Source organism: Callorhinus ursinus, unplaced genomic scaffold (assembly GCF_003265705.2).
Source record: "Callorhinus ursinus isolate GAN/ISIS: 27379988/994484 unplaced genomic scaffold, GSC_fseal_2.0 scaffold11, whole genome shotgun sequence".
Taxonomy (NCBI): Eukaryota; Metazoa; Chordata; class Mammalia; order Carnivora; family Otariidae; genus Callorhinus; species Callorhinus ursinus.
Window position 1 is genome coordinate 21,056,710 of NW_027397073.1, and position 18,003 is coordinate 21,074,712.

Genomic DNA, 18,003 nt, shown 5'->3' on the forward strand with positions numbered 1-18,003 from the left:
GCGAGTCAAGTTTCACTGTCTATAACTTACCATCAGAAAGTGTAACCACTGTTATGTCATCAGTAGATACTCCAGGCCCATAGCGATTATAAGCTAGGAATCGAAGAGTATATTCCGTGAATTTTTTCAGGCCTTCCAGCTTATAAGATAGTCCATCAACCTCTATATTCTGGAGACATAAAATGCCAAACTGTTATTCAGGAGGCACATTAAAGCAGAAATGGCAGCCATTCTGTGCAATCAGTGAATTGGATATTAGACTCTTACTCACTAAACTACGTTTTAGCCTCATAATGAGTTGTTGTAAAACCTAACTTGTGATACACACTCCCCCACTAAAGCCCAAACCATTCTGCAGACTCCTAGTTAAAATAGTACTGTGCTATTTTTACAGTCATTAAGTTCCAATGTGTTTAATGCCACCCAATACACTGAATCAGGTGTGCCGTATTCCACCCACACCGAAACTCTGACAGGCAGAAGGCAGCCTGTGAATCCATGGGAATAGAGAGTTGCTCCTCTACCCTAAGTGGAATAATTCACTAAAAAACAGTAGATTTCTTCCTTCCCTTGCTGAAATATAACCACAGTTCTTGAAACTGACAAATCCTTTGTCACAATCTTTGTGTCTCACAAGGCTGTGAGGTGGTATGGAATGGTTTTCAGTACTTCACTGATGCAGAAATGAGGTACTAGAAGTGACGGTCATTGAGAAATCAGAGCCGGTGTGTTCTTGAAGACATATTTCACTCTCCACAATGATGGTCACACTCATATTTGTCTCAGGTAACATCATTTCTGAATTTATTTAAGTGGGTTGGTGAAATCCATTATGGAAAAGCCAAGAATGTTGAAAATGGAGAGAATAGAAAGATGGAAGCGAGAGCTAAATTGCATGAGGGCAGCAAACAAATAAAAGATGGGATGGATAATTATAAATAAGGAGATTTTAGTGATTCCTATCGTGCAATTAGGGCTTGAACTACTTCTGAATTGGACTGTTGCAAACATTTTTTTTTAAAGCAAAATCTCTATCATGCAGTTTATGTGGAAGCATGAAGACCACTGTATGCTTGGCAAGCTTCATAACACATTCAAAGAACTCTGTTATCCCAAGGTGGGCTCTTGGTTTTTCTTATTTAACTGCTCCCTTGTCTATAGATCTTTCTCTACATGAGGTTGAGAATTTGGAAGTAAACATCTCAGTAGTCACATATGTGTCACAAAACAGAATTGCTGAGTTTCATGTGTGGCCCCCTAAATACTTATTTATCTGAAAATCTAATTTTCCTATTTTCAGGGGTCTGTGCAAACCACAGATTAGAAGCAAAATGTAAGAAGGAGGCAAGTAGCCTTCTGGAATGAGGTTTCCTGAAAACAATGAAAAGTGATAGGGGACTACAACCTCATGGTGAGGAAAGGATAGAAATAACTCAAATACACAAGAATGAAAAAAACAAGTTGACTGAGGTCATTGAACAAAAGATCAATCATCCTTAAGATAAGGACTCACGATGCAAATGCTTTCTAGGACCAGCTGAGTTAATACAAATGTGGCTACACTGGCACGGGCCACTCCCTACTCAGACAAAAAAGAAAAATGACATCCTTTATAGTGACTTTATCTCATTGCCCAATTGCCTCTCTTACAATCAGAATTCAATTAAATTGTTTAAAGTTTCTAATAACAAGTACTTTGAAGCTGATCAGCTATCCAGTTAACATTCTGGACTGGACTGTACCAAGAATCTGCAGATTTCCTCCTATGGCTCTGGTCCTAGGACATCCAATAGGTGGCAGCATTGGGCCCCTTCCCTTGCCTACCTGTTCCTTTCCCGTGGACACCTCAGTGCAGAACAATCTGTAACCTTGGACTGGACCGTTTGCATAGGCAGGGGGTTCCCAGGTAATAAGAATTGAGGTAGGTGAGGTAGATACAGCTTGCAGGTTTTCTACTGGCCCTGGAACTTGCACTGTGTACAAAAGAAATTGATTAGTCTAAGAGGGTTCTTTTCAAAATAAGCAACATACATCTTTTATAGCTTAAAGATATTATAGCCCTATGTACTATTTTTAGAACCAAATGGGATAAGAAAATAAAATGTAAATATAAAGTAATGAATTTCAGAATTATTTCATTTTGCAATTCAGGAGGGGACTTATATTAATCTAAATTACTTATTTCATTTTTACAGTGGAGAAAAGTGGTCAAGGAATCTAAATGACTAGGAAAATGACAGAAAAAGTGGTGGATTCTTAATCTAAATTCTTAGTATGGAAAATTTTCCACTATGCCAGTATGCCTTTGCTTGTAATAACCACAGAAAGGAAAAAGAGAAAATACTATTAGAATACTTGTACATCATGATTCTACTTATAATTCAAATAAGCAGCACGGCTATGGATAACGTACCACATCTTTATTTATGTCTGCATTTTAAAATCTTGACCAAGTCTGAGTCCTTTAAATTAATTTTGGCATCAATTTTCAATTTCACTTTCTAGTATTCCATTTTCTCTTATAACTGCTACTTTACTTAATCGAGAATAAGTACCTTGTTCATTAAAGAAATTATATAGCACAGGTCCACAATCGCTTAACCAAAACACTTGTGTCCAGATATGTTTTGAGATCTAGAAATTTTCAGATTTTGGAAATGTAATACGTTACCTGTGCAGTGTTATATTTAACACCCCAAGTGGGGTCTATGGTAGCACCCTGTTATCAAATCATATATTTGCAGCAAAATATATGATATTCACATCAAACAGAATTATCAAAGACTATACATAGCATAGCATAAGGTCAGATCAAGTTTGGGTATGACATGGGTTAAGAAACTCTCAAATTCCAGATTTGCAAATTTTGAATTTGTGCATAATTTTTTATTCATGGACCCAAATATAAATATATGGTTTGTAAACTGAAAATCCAATACCCATGTTAGTTATCGTAAATTAAATGGTTTCATCATTGCAAGTATAACAATTTTATTTTAAACACACTGTACATTTTCTCCAGCCTTAAATACCACCTAGCTTTGAACAGATGCACATTTTAGGCCTCTAATAGAATTTTGTGAGTTTGAATGTCCAGAGTAAAACAGTCTGTGAAAACCTGGCTGACAGAGATCTGATAACACAATACCTTAGATCAGTGCTGTGCCTGTGTCCCTGAATCACTCATTTTTCAGAATGTATTCCGTGGTATCCAGCCTCCTTAAGGCGTCGTCACTGCTCACACATTCATTTGGGGGAAATATACACACACACACACACACACACACACACACACACACACATATGTATATATATATTTATTTATTTATAAATTAATATAAAAATATTTAGATATATTTTATTTATCACCTTCACATATTTTCCCACTAGTCCCCAGATCTTAAGTATCTCTATTATTGACATTTGCATTATTTCACCTTAACAAATGATTGCTAACAATTTCTTTTTTTTTTTTAAGATTTAATTATTTATTTTTTTGTCAGAGAGAGAGAGAGAGCACAAGCAGGGGGAACAGCAGGCAGAGGGAGAAGCAAACTCCCTGCTGAACAGGGACCTTGATATGGGACTTGATCCCAGGACCCTGGGATCATGATCCGAGCCAAAGGCAGACACTTAAGCCACTGAGCCACCCAAGGGTCCCGATTGTTAATAATTTCTTAAAAACTTACTTGAAAATCATTTTAAACCTACAGAAAATTTTAAGAATGAAAATAGTACATAGAACACCCATGTTCCCTTTATCCAGGTATACATATATTCTCTATCTCTCTCTCCATATATACATATATGTTGCATTTATCATATAAAGAGAAATAGAGAGAGAGATACAGAGACAGAAAATCTGAACTATCTATTCAGATGAAGTTACACAAACTATGGCTCTCTACCCCCAAATGCATATTTCCTAAGCATTGATGTGTTCGTGAATAATATGAACTTCAGTGCATTTTATACTAATACAATACTTTCACCTAATCATCATCTGCATTCCAATTGTGTCAACTGACCCCATAATGTAATTTATGTAGCATTTCCCTCTCCAGTTCAGGATCCAGTCTAGGGTCAAGTTTGCATTTCACTGTCATTATCTTTTAGTTAGCTTTATACTGGAAGATTTCCAAAGCCCATCTTTATCTTTTAGGTCATTTATACTTTCGAAGACTATAGTCTTTTTTTCAAATTAATAGATTACTTATTCGGGGTTTGTTTTTGTTTCTTTGTGTTTTCTTTGTGTTGGATGTGTTGGATACATTCTAGACTGAAATGAAACATGTGTGATGTCTGTCTCCTCAGGGCATCACGTCCAGAGGCATAAGACCTCTCTCCCTTCCTGGTTTGTTATATTAGTTCTGAATACCTGGTCAAGGTGCTGCCAGATTTCTCCACTGTAAAGTTAACTGGTTCCCCTGTATCCCTCCCGACCCCAAACCCCTGCTCTACTGCTTACAACCAATAGGCAATTTGTCGGGAGATACTATGTCAGGACCATTTAAATATATTATTTACCAAAATCCCTTAGAATTAGCACCTATTAATACTTTTTGATAAATCCATTTTCAGCATGGTGGTTACAAAATGTTTTTTTTTTACTCAAGCACTTCCTCCACATTAACTATGTGGCACTCAACATTCTATTATAAACAAGAACCCATTTTCCTTTTTTTTTAAAAGATTTTATTTATTTATTTTAGAGAGAGAGAGAGCACACAAGCAGGGGGAGAGCAGAGGGAGAGGGACAAGCAGACTCTGTGCTAAGTGTGGAGTCCCATGTGACACTCAGTCTCAGGACCCTGAGATCATCACATGAGCTGAAATCAAGAGTCAGATGCTTAAGCGACTGAGCCACCCAGATGCCCCAAAAACCCACATTTCTATTTATGTGTATCTTATTGGCATGGGCACATGTATTTCTACTCTTTTATGGTCTATAATTCATAATTGTCCCTAATTATTTTGGTGTTCAAGTTGTCCAGTTCAAATTTGGCCAGTGAGGTCCTCTTTAAGTTGGTTCCTCTGTCCTTTTAACACGTCTCATCATTTATTGTAACACTTCCTGTCTTCTTAGCATAATATATTCCAAGCTCATCTTGATCCTGCCCCAGTTCTGGAATCAAACATTTTTCCAGAGATGTCTCCTTCCTTTTAGTGGGAAATGGTATTCAAGACAAAGATCTAGGTGTTAGCTATGTTCATTGCTACTTGGATGTCTTGCTTCTAGGTCTTACTGGTGAATGAGAAACAGGAATGTATATACACTTATACATACACAAATGCATTCATGCATACATATACTCAAATATACAGGTACACACATATATTTTTCACAACTCTACAGAGATACCTCCTATTCCAACCCATCTCTATAGAGTTTGTTCTTGTGTTCCCCATTCCTTTTATGTCCTTTCTTCCATAGGTAGAACTCTGGCTCCCAAAGAGTTGTATTTTTGACAGACACTTTATGAGAGGGCCCTCACCTTGGTACTATTCCAGGAAGGGGTAATTTTTCTATGGAAAATTCTTTATTTCACAAAGGTGACTTTAGTAGACAATACTATACAACAATGGGGAGTCTTGCCTGTGTCAAAGTTCATAGTGATACAATTAGAACTGTATTATAATGAAGCAGACATTTTGCATCATGGGGGAAAAAAGGCAAAAGAAAAACTTGCCCACTGACATTGTTCAACTGGATTTTCAAAGTACAATGTTTTAAAGAACAGTAATAAAAATTATAATTTTCATGCTTCTATGATTATTGATATATTCACAATGACAATGCAAACATTTTAAGAGGGGAGGTTTTCTGATTTGGAATCTATTATTTTTCTAAGGAAGAGACACAAAGAAAGGAGCAAGAGAATTGAGTCTGAGTGACCTGCTTGAGTTACATGTTGAATGTGACATAACCAGGATTTTTTTTAAAGATTTTATTTATTTATTTGACAGAGAGAGCAAGAGAGCACAAGCTGGGGGAACAGTAGAGGGTGAGGGAGAAGCAGGCTCCCTGCCAAGTAGGGAGCCCAATGTGGGGCTCGATCCCAGGACCCTGAGATCATGACCTGAGCCGAAGGCAGATGCTTAACCATCTAAGCCACCCAGGCACCCCATAACCAGGATTTTGAAACCACAGAGCATATCCTTTGTGGCCCAGTGATATATAAAGTATTAACTGAATGTGCTCCTTCTAGCTCTCCTGTGGCTAAACTAAAAGGGCACTGCTTACTGAAAACACGGCTCATTCTAGAACTCAAGACTAAGATTTAAAGATGGCCAACATCCACCTCATTGATATGAGGAATTCTTAATCTCAGGAAACAAACTGAGGGTTGCTGGAGTGGTGGGGGGGGGGAGGGATGGGGTGGCTGGGTGATGGACACTGGGGAGGGTATGTGCTATGTGCTATGGTGAGCACTGTGAATTGTGCAAGACTGTTGAATCACAGATCTGTACCTCTGAAACAAATAATGCAATATATGTTAAGAAAAAAAAAAGAAGAAGATAGCAGGAGGGGAGGAATGAAGGTGGGTAAATAGGAGGGGGAGACGAACCATGAGAGATGATGGACTCTGAAAAACAAACTGAGGGTTCTAGAGGGGAGGGGGGTGGGGGGATGGGTTAGCCTGGTGATGGGTATTAAAGAGGGCACGTTCTGCGTGGAGCACTGGGTGTTATGCACAAACAATGAATCATGGAACACTACTTCAAAAACTAATGATGTAATGTAGAGTGATTAACACCACAATAAAAAAATTAAAAAAAAAAAGGCCAACATCCAAGGCCATCACTCCACATTCAAGGAAGGTTTCCCAAGGCAGAATGACTCCAAAAGGCCTAGGAGATGACTGAGTCTCCCTTTATTGGAGAAAGGAAGGGAAGACAATGTTTGGGAAGATTCTGCTCATCTGTTTCACTGGAACACAAAGGGGTTATGGGAAGAAGAGCAAGCCACTTGAGAATCTGGAAGGCCAAGCTGAGGGAGCCGCCTAGCACAGTGGGGGTGGGAGTACACAGCCCACCAGACTAGGTCTATGCCAGCCTCATAGCCACTTCAATCAGGCATCATGGGGAGAATAGACAGACTACCCAGATGTCTACAGCTCAAGGCAGCATCCCCACAAAGACTACCAATAGGCCACACTCCTCCCCTGATGAGCCTAGGGAGGGCTGCTTAGTGTCCAGGCTTCTTGTCAGGAGAACGGTCAAAACACTCCACTTAGTTTCCCAAATAATAGGAGCAGTTGTCTTCTGCACAGGGACATGCACAATGCTAGGCATATGCAACATATTCAATAAGCATGTGTCAAATGTATATAATTTGTATACAATTATCAAATGTTACCCTAAGTAACAAGCCTAGGGATGCCTGGGTAGCTCAGTCAGCTAACCGTCTGCCTTAGACTCAGGTGATGATACCAGGGTCCTGGGATCGAGTCCCACGTCGGGCTCCTTGCTCAGCGGAGAACCCGTTTCTCCCTCTGCCTGCTGCTAGCCTTGCTTGTACTCTCTCTCTCTCTCTCTCTCTCTCTCTCACACACACACACACACACACACTCTGACAAATAAATAAATAATATCTTTAAACAATAGTCCTAAAATAAAAATAGCTACTCTGCATAGTCTAACTCATTTGATTTTGTTAATTCAGGATTGTTACTCCAAGTGATCAGAAAACAGTGTTTTCCTAACATACCTGACAAGAACTAAAGTTGGTATATATGTCCATGTTTGTTCTATGAACATGAACCTGGGTATACTTTGTCCACTGTGTAATTTGTTTATATGCATATATAGCTTGGTTACCTATAAGACAACATCAGGTGGTAAGTAATTGAGATTCAATTCACACTGTAGTGCCTACTCTGATTGTTCACAACTGAATTATTCTCCCTTCCTAATGGTCATTAGACAGTATCAGGGAAAAACATGTGCTTGGAATTCCAGAAGAATTTTAAGCAGAGATAATAGACACCAGAAGTAAAAAAAGAACATTCAAAGCATTTGGTGTAAGTGTGCACTAACAGCAGTATGTGTTTTCATCAATTCCAGCCAAATGATAACATTCTATTTGCTGTTGTAAGGTTTACACTTGGCTTTTTCTGAAAAAGGATTGCATCTTTGTACTAAACTATCTCCTACTTCAACTTTTTGTTTTATGATCTGATTGCATTTGTTGATTTTCCTTAACATTGTCATGTATTAAAATTAAAATACCATGATGTTGTTGTTGTTGTCCCAAGTAAATATAAACATTAAAACATCAAAGAATTAACATCAAATGATATAGTCATCATATATTAAGACCAAAATACTGCCTGCGTATGGAATATTTTTCTTTACAACATCCCTGGCTAGTGTCAAGATTATTTATGCTAGTACATGCTTATTTTTCTTCACAACAGTGTTATACATTCAAATTCGTGAATTCCCTAATATTTTCCTTTTGAATTATAGCCCAAATGTAGGTGTGTGGATAATATACTGTGTTTTATGTTAATTATGGAGGTATGCATGTATATATTTGTGTATTTATTCAGATCTATATCTATATATTTAAGCAAGCTTATATAGTTTTATATATGTGATGTATTATATGCATATTAGGAGAGACAGAGAAAAAGAGAAACAAAAAATGTTCAACAATGGGAATTATATGTGAAATCGATACAGTTAACAGCTTCAGCCTTCCATTTCATTACATTTTAGTATGTCAGTCAAGAAACTTAATGGCCTTAACTGCTCATCATTTCCAAGATGTCTTTAATAATCTCCACTGATCCCCTCAGTTGGACAATAATTTTGTGGCAAACTGCATCTAATTTCTCTTCATCTCTATCAGAGTTACCTATTTCTTCAAAGAATGGCAAGATTTCAGAATAGATGCATAATCTATGCAAGTAACTCATCAATCAACGTCAGCTCAACCAACCACCTTTTTAAATGTCAATATTTCATTTCAGTAGAAATTCATTATAACACCTGTACCTAAGAACAAACTAAATACTTGTGTTGGAGTGAATGAGTTGTATTACATGTCACTATTTTCACTGGGGACAGTAATTTCTCACTATATATATAAATGTATAGTGTAACAGAGCACTTTATAATGAGAACTTATTGGATATTAACCTCCAAAATGGCATATAAAAGTTAGCCGAATCTTTACTACAGCATCACTTATCATATATAATCATACTGAAGACAGAATGTGTGTTTGTATTGTATATGTGAGCGTGTATGTGTGTGCACAAGTGCAAGAGATAGAAAGAGAGAGAAAGAGGAGAGACTATCAGTTTAATGAGCTATAATTGATTAAGATGAGGGTCAGATGGTATAGTTTCTTACCCCTACTTTACTTATGATAAAGACCAGTCATTGGCATCAAGGAGTCCATGGAGCCCCTGAAATTGTATGCACATTTTCAAGAATGTACTGTGTACATTTTTTGGTGTAGTGTCCATAGTTTCCGTCATTAGGGTCTATGATTCCCCAAGTGGTAGCCCAATGGATTAGATAATATCTCTGGCTTCTTTTGGCTCTGAAAACCAATGATTCTTTTTTTTTTTTTAAGATTTATTTATTTATTTGAGAGAGAGAGTACGTGCACGTATGCATGCACGAGTGGGGAGAGGGGGAGAGGGAGAGACTCTTCAAGCAGACTCCCCGTTGAGTGCAAAGCCGCATGCAGGGTTGGATCTCCTGACCCATGAGATCATGACCTGAGCCAAAACTAAGAGTCATGCTTAACTGACTGAGCCACCCAGCGCCCAAACCAATGATTCCTTGATATTGATTCATTTGTAATGCTTGTTAATTATTTTATGATGGGAAATATGGCAATAAGTTCAGTTTAAAGAGACATCTTCAACTTTTAACAAAATTCAAAAGCTGAAACATGTTTAAGAAATAGACTTTTTCTATTTCATTTTCTAAATCATAGGCAATTCAAGGCATTTCAATTAATCTGGTTTAATTCATCAAATATTTTAGGTTTTCAAGATGTTAGAGCTTTTGCCGATCAAGAAGTCACATAGCATATATGACATCCTTTTTTCTTTTTCTTCCTTTCTTTTGCCGTTTCTATTCTACTATCTCTCTAGACGTCTACCTTCCTGACACCTTTTTACTGTAAGTAATTTGATATTTGTATTAATCAGACTAAAATATAAATTACAGTTTATCAAATATAAGGTTCTAAAAATATTTTGGGAGTTTAAATAATCCCTTCTAAATAAGAATGTAAATATAAGATTTTCATAGAAAAAGCTTTAGAAGGATCAAGACATGCTACTGGCTTCATAATACTGAATGAGGCTGATGTCTTTTCACCATTATACTGATGTTTCTCAGCTGGAAGTCCGAAATGAAGACAAATGTTAGTGTCAGATAATATGTAGTTGAACATTGGAATATTTAAAGTCTTTTCAAAATGACTACATAGTACAATATGTCCTACTGTTCCCAAATCATCAATTTAACAGCTACCAAATCTTTTTTTTTTTTAATGGAACTAAAGTACTAGTGTATTTAAAAAAAAAATCTCATCTGTTGTCATTCAAATAATGAGCTATAATTCACATGTCCTCAAATCAGGCCAAAATTCTGAGCATGATTTTACCTCCTTATTCATTTGTTAATTTAAAAATGATTCTTGAGTTCATTGTTTAAAATGGAGAGCAATGGATCTAAGTAATTGTCTATAGTGATCTAAATGGATTTAGGCCACAAAGCTCTTATTTAAACAGTGGCTTCCATTACTGATGATCTCCTAACTGAATGTGTTTCAAATGCAATCCATTCCTGAAACGATTTGCATTTATTGATAATAAAGTGCATGCTTTGATTGCCTCTTTGATTTTTTTTTCCTCCTGTAGTTAACAACTTTAATGATATTTCTATGAAATCTGTTTCTATTCTGTATGGGGAATGCAACATCAAAAAGCCTGTGGACAATGTAATTATTAACATAATGAAATCTCTTCTTGACTGAACTATACGTAGTTAGGAGATATGACAGTAATTTGGCAAGAAGGAAGCACAAACTATGGGGTGGGTTTCTATTACAAAACCACAGAAGTCTGACTAGACTAGGTTGGAGGAAGTGGTTATTGCCTGATCGTTTCATTTAGGGTTTTAATAGGTGGCATCTGCTAACTCACAATATACTCAACTATGTCTCTGTGTGTGTAGAGAAATATAGAGACATCTATACACACATACATATATAACATGTGTGATATATATGACTTACATATCATATACATATACACATACACATGTACACATATATGCTCATATTTCAAATGATGGATATTTTTGACAGTGTAGTAGAGAAGAACTTTAATGAGTCTCTCTGAAAAATAATACTGAAAGTAATCTTCTTAGAACTAGAAGTAGAAGCAGTTTGATAAAAAAAAGTGGTTTCAGAAATTGACTTCAATATAAGGTCTTTTTGTGGGATAGCTCTGGTTTTTCTTGACATAGTCAAGTAATAAATAGCCTTGGTGAAGTAAGCAGAGTATTTTTAACTTCACTTTAGAAAACAGGCAAGGCCTAGAAATACAAAACGTAATGGAGAATGTAGATTCCTGACTGCATGATTGAGGTCTCAAACCATTTAAATCGAAGATTTCTAAGTTGTGTCAAAAGCAATTGTTTTTACGATCTAGGAAAATTGCTTACAATATACCAAACACTGAAGTTAAAAACTTAAATTTTTAGCCAAATGTCCTTAAGTTTCCATGTTCCTGAAGGCTAGATGTAATATAAACTTAATCACACTGGCTTTTTTTCCCCCTTATAATTTCTTTTTCCAGAATAGCTTGGGTTCAGTTACTTTCCATTGTGTTACATTCCATTTTAGATAAAAGTGCCAGTGATTTTAAAGTCTAATCATACTTTTTATGTGTTCAGGATACAGTGCTACCTTCAGTACTGTGGACTATTTTATTAGGGTAGAAATTTTCAAGGAATTTAGTAAAGAAAAGACACCACAGGAAACACCTAGATATGAACAACAAACCGTATATAACCAAGATTAAAACCACTCTGGGCAGACAATGAAGTATATAAGAATTCTAGACATATATCTATTGATGAAGTATATAGTAATTAGGAATGGTTATGGGAATTTGGTCAAGAATGTTTCTTGAAGAACAATTACGAATTGCCCTGATGGAGGCGCCTGGGTGGCTCAGTGAGTTGGCCGTCAGACTCTTGATTTCCACTCAGGTCATGATATCAGGGTCACTAGATCAAGCCCAGCTAGGGCTCCCTGCTCAGAGGCATCTACTCTCCCACTGCACCTCCTCCCCTCACAGGCATGCACTCACACTCTCTATCTCTCAAATAAATAAAATAATTTTAAAAAAGGAATTGCACTGATGGAAAAAGTAAGGACAAGGAAGTTTGGGTGTGAAGAAGGAATCTGATGAATCAGTATACATGGGTGTGAATGAATTTGATGGGTAATGGCCTTAAAATTAGCTTTTTCAGAATAGAATTTACAAGCTGGTAAGTAGAAAAACTGCTATATAGCTTGGGGAAGGTTTCTGACAATAAGGCCTCTAAGTAAAGATAATGAGAAGAATTCCAAAGCGAACTAAATTAAAGATGACACAATTGATCTCATATTGGGGAAACAACCAGAAGCATAGAATTATCAATTAATAAAGTGTTTTTCTATTTTGTTAGTATTATCAACAAATCAAATAATATTCTACCAGTTTTAAGAAAATATGGTGTGTCTCAAGATACTTGAAGAAAGTTTAAAAATTTTATTTAAAAATGTTTGTCTCTAAAACTTCAGTTTGGGAATAGGTGTTCAGAAAAAAATAAATCAAGTTAATTTTCCAAGAAGTTGTCAGGAGCTTTTAAGAAATTCTAAATAGAGGGGCGCCTAGGTGGCTCAGTCAGTTAAGTGGCTGCCTTCAGCTCAGGTCATGGTCCTGGAGTCCTGGGATCGAGCCCCAGGTCCGGATCCCTGCTCAGAGGAGAGCCTGCTTCTCCCTCTCCCTCTGCCTGCCACTCTGCCTACTTGTGCTCTCTCTCGCTCTATCTCTCTGTCAAATAAATAAATAAAATCTTTAAAACAAAGAAAGAAATTCTAAATAGAAATAATAGAAATAAATCCTAGGATTAAACTAGGATTATATGAGGCTATATAGAGAAGCAAGTGTTCCAGATAACATGGTAGTTAATATTACTGTTACCTGGACTCAAGTCCCTTAAACTTTTCCATAGTTTGGTTCCCTCCTCAGATAATTGGAGGAAGGAATATTTGTTCTTCTTAATACTCAAGATAGTTGGAACACCATGAGGAAATGATGACTGTGACAGGGAAATAGGAAACATAGCACTCCATAGTTGTGTAAGGTATAGCATGAATCCTGAATCAGGATTATGTTTACAAATTAAATGTGGCCAAGAGAGTGTCTGGTAAGAGTGGAGATTTGCCTGCTGTGTCATAATAATACCTAAAAGTTAAGCCTTTCAACCTCCTCATAAATCCTCCACATAGAGTTACTTTTACTGTTATTATACAGACCATATATTTATGTTTAATTCTTACAGAAGATTTGCAAGCAGAAATTCCTCAGAAAGGCATGCACAGACCTCTTGCTTGCTTCACACTTATTTGAGACTCATATATACTTCAGGATTGTATTTCTGCACCCAAAAATGTCGGTTCTCTATAAATAGATATGCATCAGAGAAGCAGGTGTCTTTAGCTTGTGTGCAACCTGGAGTGTTTCCCATGGTGATAATGTAACTAAATCCCGGCAACCTTTCTCAAAGTTGGTTTGTATTATGGTCAGTATGGGAAGAATCAATATTTGATGTTTGTAGCTTTAATAGAGCAATAAATGACTTGTATAGATTGCTTTTATAAAAGATCCTTGCTGCCATTTATTAGAGAAGAAGGAAGTGGCAATCTTTTTCAGAAAGTCAAGTGAGCAGATTTCTCTATATTACCACAAAAAGATCCCATCTTAAAAAGATACCATCTCTTTGGGGAAGAGATTTATTGTTTATCTATTTCTAGGCTTTAAAAGATAAGGAACTGCCTTGGGTAAACTGACTCTTTTGGGAGGGACCATAAGTTAAGGAAGAAATTTAGAACTCTATCCTCCTAACACATAGGTTTCACAGAAATCAGAGATCTGAGCTTCTCTGATTCAGGAGATGCCAACAGATCCCATTTAAATAAATAAGCTTTGGAGAGAGAGATTAACAGTAAAGAGTATGGACTCCAGAATGAAAGACATGGGTTCAAATCCAGTACCCTTGCTCAGGCTAGGTGGCTGGGGTCAAGCTACTTAATATCTTTGAGTTTAATTTTTCTTATCTTAAAATGGGGTTAATACTAATACTTACCCCATGTGTTTGTTGTGGAGATTCATAATAAATAATTTATGAATAGCATCTGGCACAAAGGAAGTGCTCAATAAATATTAAGTAATTTTTTTACAGTGTGCCAGGCATTGGATGAATTGATGGGGTAAACAGTGAAAACTTCCATAGAATTTACAGTCTAAGGTTGCAGTACACAAGGAACAAGAAGAGGGATGCAGATTAGGTGAGAGAGATTGCTGGGGTGAGACCATACTGAATCTTAAAGGCCTTGGGAAGATTTTCATCTTTTATTCTAAGAATCAGAACGGAATTGATGAGTTTAAGCATTTTGTACTCTGTCAGTTACATAAAGAATAAATTGAAGGGGGTGAATGTGGGTATTGGGAGCCCAGTTGGGAGAATATTCTATAGTACAGAAGACAATGATTAACAGCTTGAATTAGAACAATGGTAGTGGGAGGGATTCAAGAGCTATATGGAGGGTAAAACCAGCAGCATTGGATGTATTGGAGATAGAGCAGTGAGGAGAAAGGAGGCACCAGGAGTGACTCCTGCATTTCTAACTTGCATAGCTGGATGTTTCTGGTGTTGTTCACTAAGATCATTAATACTAGACTAAAATTAGACCAGTCAGGTGCGTGGGTGTGGTGTGTTGGCAGATGAATATCACAGTGCTGGTACCCACTGTGGGGTGTGAGGTAATTCACTCTATACAGACATGTCCAATGGCTTATTTATCCCCAGATGGACAGTCATAATCTAATATTTTTCTTTATCTTCATTTCTCTTTTAATTTCTTGAGCTCCTAGCTAGATAATTTCATACCTGACTTCAATGAAGGGCTTCATCACAGACTTTTTCTCTTCTTTATTTCTCCTGATCTTTTTTCTTTCTTTTTCCACATACATAGCCAGCCACTTTTCAGGAACATCAGCTAGTCTCAAGATTTTGTGATCATCTGTTTGTTCTGTTCCCACCTTCCTTAGCTCCTCTAAACCCACATTTTGATCTTTCTTAAGGCACTCAAAATAATTACCCCAATTAACAGATCAGGCTGTGCCAAGGCACTTTTCTTTGAGTAATGTAGATGCATGTTAAGAAATTTTGTTCCCCTTCTCTCCTGACTCTTGCAAAAAGAGCCCAAGATAAAATATCTTTCCTAACAGCAGCAACAATAAAAATGCCAATAACAATGAACCTGGGTACACATCTGACCTTGGCAATACTGAAATTAATATTCACTTTGCGATTCCACTGACATTTATCACTGAGAAGCACCTTTAACGCCCTTACACATACATGCATGCGAAGGGAAGATTGATAATCGCAGAGGGCAGAAAACCTAGTTGTCCTGTATCTCTAAGAAGCATCTAAAAGGCTCCCGGTCTGCTGACTGAACCACCCTGAGGATTAAGTTTATTTTATTTTCAGTATTCAAAAGATAAGAAGTTTATTAACCACATGGAAGATTTAGGCTTGCTCAGAGATAGCAGCAGGAAGACAAATAGACTTCAGCAGTAAATCATCTCACACAAGTTGGACCAAGACTTTAAGTAAAACTGAACACAGAGACACTGGTGCGCTGCTCTGGATCAAGGGCTTCCTTTCTCTCTCCAAGCCCCACTTCCTTTGCTTTTATTTTCATTGGTCCCATAAAGTGTCAGGCCAATAGGAAAAAAATGCCTTTGACTCAAACATTCAAAGGCTATTGATTATGATGTCCATTAATGTGGAGTCAAATAAGGAAAATAATGGTTAACTATGAATGCTATTTAGGTAAGACTTTAAGAAATATTTCTTTGAGGAGGGTTAAATTTAACCACTGTATTTCAGTAACTCCCAAACTCAATTTAATATCACATTGGCTACCTTCTTGACTTCCTCCTAGCTGGATGTAAGACAGAAGAGTATATGCATCTAAATCATCACTGTTCAGTATAAATATAATGTGAGCCATGAATGCTCATAGTAATTTAAACTTTCTAGTCACCACATTCAAAAAGTAAAAATTAAATAAGTAAAATTAATTTTAATAATAATGTTTAACCCAATATATCTAAAATATTATCATTTCAAACTATAAGCAATATAAGTTTTGTTAATGTGATATTTTACACTCTTTCCATACTAAGTCTTTAACATCTAGTGTTTATTTTTACCTTTACACCTCAGTGTGGGCATGCCGTAGTTCAAGTGCTTAACAGTCACTTATGGCTAGTAGATACCATATTGAACATGGCAGATATAGGTAGTGCTACTAGGCTAATTCAAGAACTCAGGGATTGAAATGGAGGAAAATTTCAATATTTCCAAAGAGAGTGGCAAAATTACTATAAGAACATTAAATTGTAAGGGGAGATAGAACAAAACACATTTAAAGTGACAAAATCAAGCTCTTGGCATAATCTAAAATAAGTCAGTGATACGTTAAATCTATAATTACATTTTTATTTGTGGTTAAATATATTAAATGACGAAACATAACACCAGAGGTAGCAGAAAGTTATTTCTGGGATTCTTAAGTATTTTTGTGAAGAGCTTGCATGAACTACAAGCCAACTAGTTAGTCCCACTGAAAAATGGAAGTAATAATAATTATTTTTTATTTCCTTGCAAGGTTGTGGGATAAGATTTTGAATCAAGGCAGCTGACTGAGGGTTAAGATCAAGTAAGTGATTTATAACAGGGAGTACAAATTATATACCTAGCATGTTCGTCAGCAGTAGAGTTAGCATAACTCATTCAGATTGGCTGAAGCATTATAATGTTGGGATTTTTTAAAAAAACATTCTATCATGGCTCTGTTTTTTGAAGTAATAGGAATTTTAACTCATTAAAGAATTGTTAAACTGCAGTTACCTTTCAATTAATTATTTTTTCTATTGCCTTGAAATGATCATCATTAATCTTAGTTTGTACACGCACGCATGCTCACACACACACATGCACACGCACGCACACACCCACTGGCACATTAGCATTGTGGCAGGAATGTTATGCTAGGTTCAAATCCGAGCTCTGACAGTGTTAAGTTTGACATATTTAACTTTATTTTCTATCATGGGAGTTGGGTTGGGCCAGAATTCTTGCTCACAGGATATTTCACAGGTACAGGCGATTGCTATGGGCCGAACATGTAAGATTTTAAGGTGATGACACACAATTGCTGCTTTAGGTTGTAGCTGTTAAAATCACAGTCAACATGTTGCCATCACTGTTCAGGAGGAAATGCTCGTGGGATTTTTATCAACTGAAGATCAAACCCTGGGAATCTGAGCATGCGGTTGGTAACCGTTCTCACTGCCAGCTTCTGCAAACTTCATTATCCAGATGATTCCTTTCACTTTTTAGTCCCTTTAGGGCGACCTGAGTGGTTTGCAGTCCTTAATATTCAGGAAACACTATGTCCCACAGCCTACAAGGCAGGATTAGAACTCTGGAGAAAGGAAGAAGGTAGGAGCATAATCAAGTATGATTTTAAGGAAACTAAGGATGTTTCTTAGTACTTCTCTGCTTGAGAGATAATGACTGAGATTATTTTTTTAATGAAAAATGTAGCTTCTTCATTAATTAAAAGTGTGTGTGTATATATATGTGTGTGTGTATATATATATATACACACACACATAT

General features: G+C 36.6%; 1 protein-coding gene across 2 annotated transcripts in view; it reads right to left on the reverse strand.

The window, feature by feature from the left end:
* The window catches only part of DCC (DCC netrin 1 receptor), a 1,171,073-nt gene that overhangs the window by 307,993 nt on the left and 845,077 nt on the right, over window positions 1-18,003 (reverse strand). For both annotated transcript variants that reach the window (XM_073898173.1, XM_073898172.1), the window contains exons 10-11: window positions 1,825-1,973; window positions 31-169 (exon numbers count right to left, since the gene is read on the reverse strand). In XM_073898173.1, coding sequence (XP_073754274.1) covers window positions 31-169; window positions 1,825-1,973 — 288 coding nt within the window. The remainder of the gene's footprint in view (window positions 1-30; window positions 170-1,824; window positions 1,974-18,003) is intronic.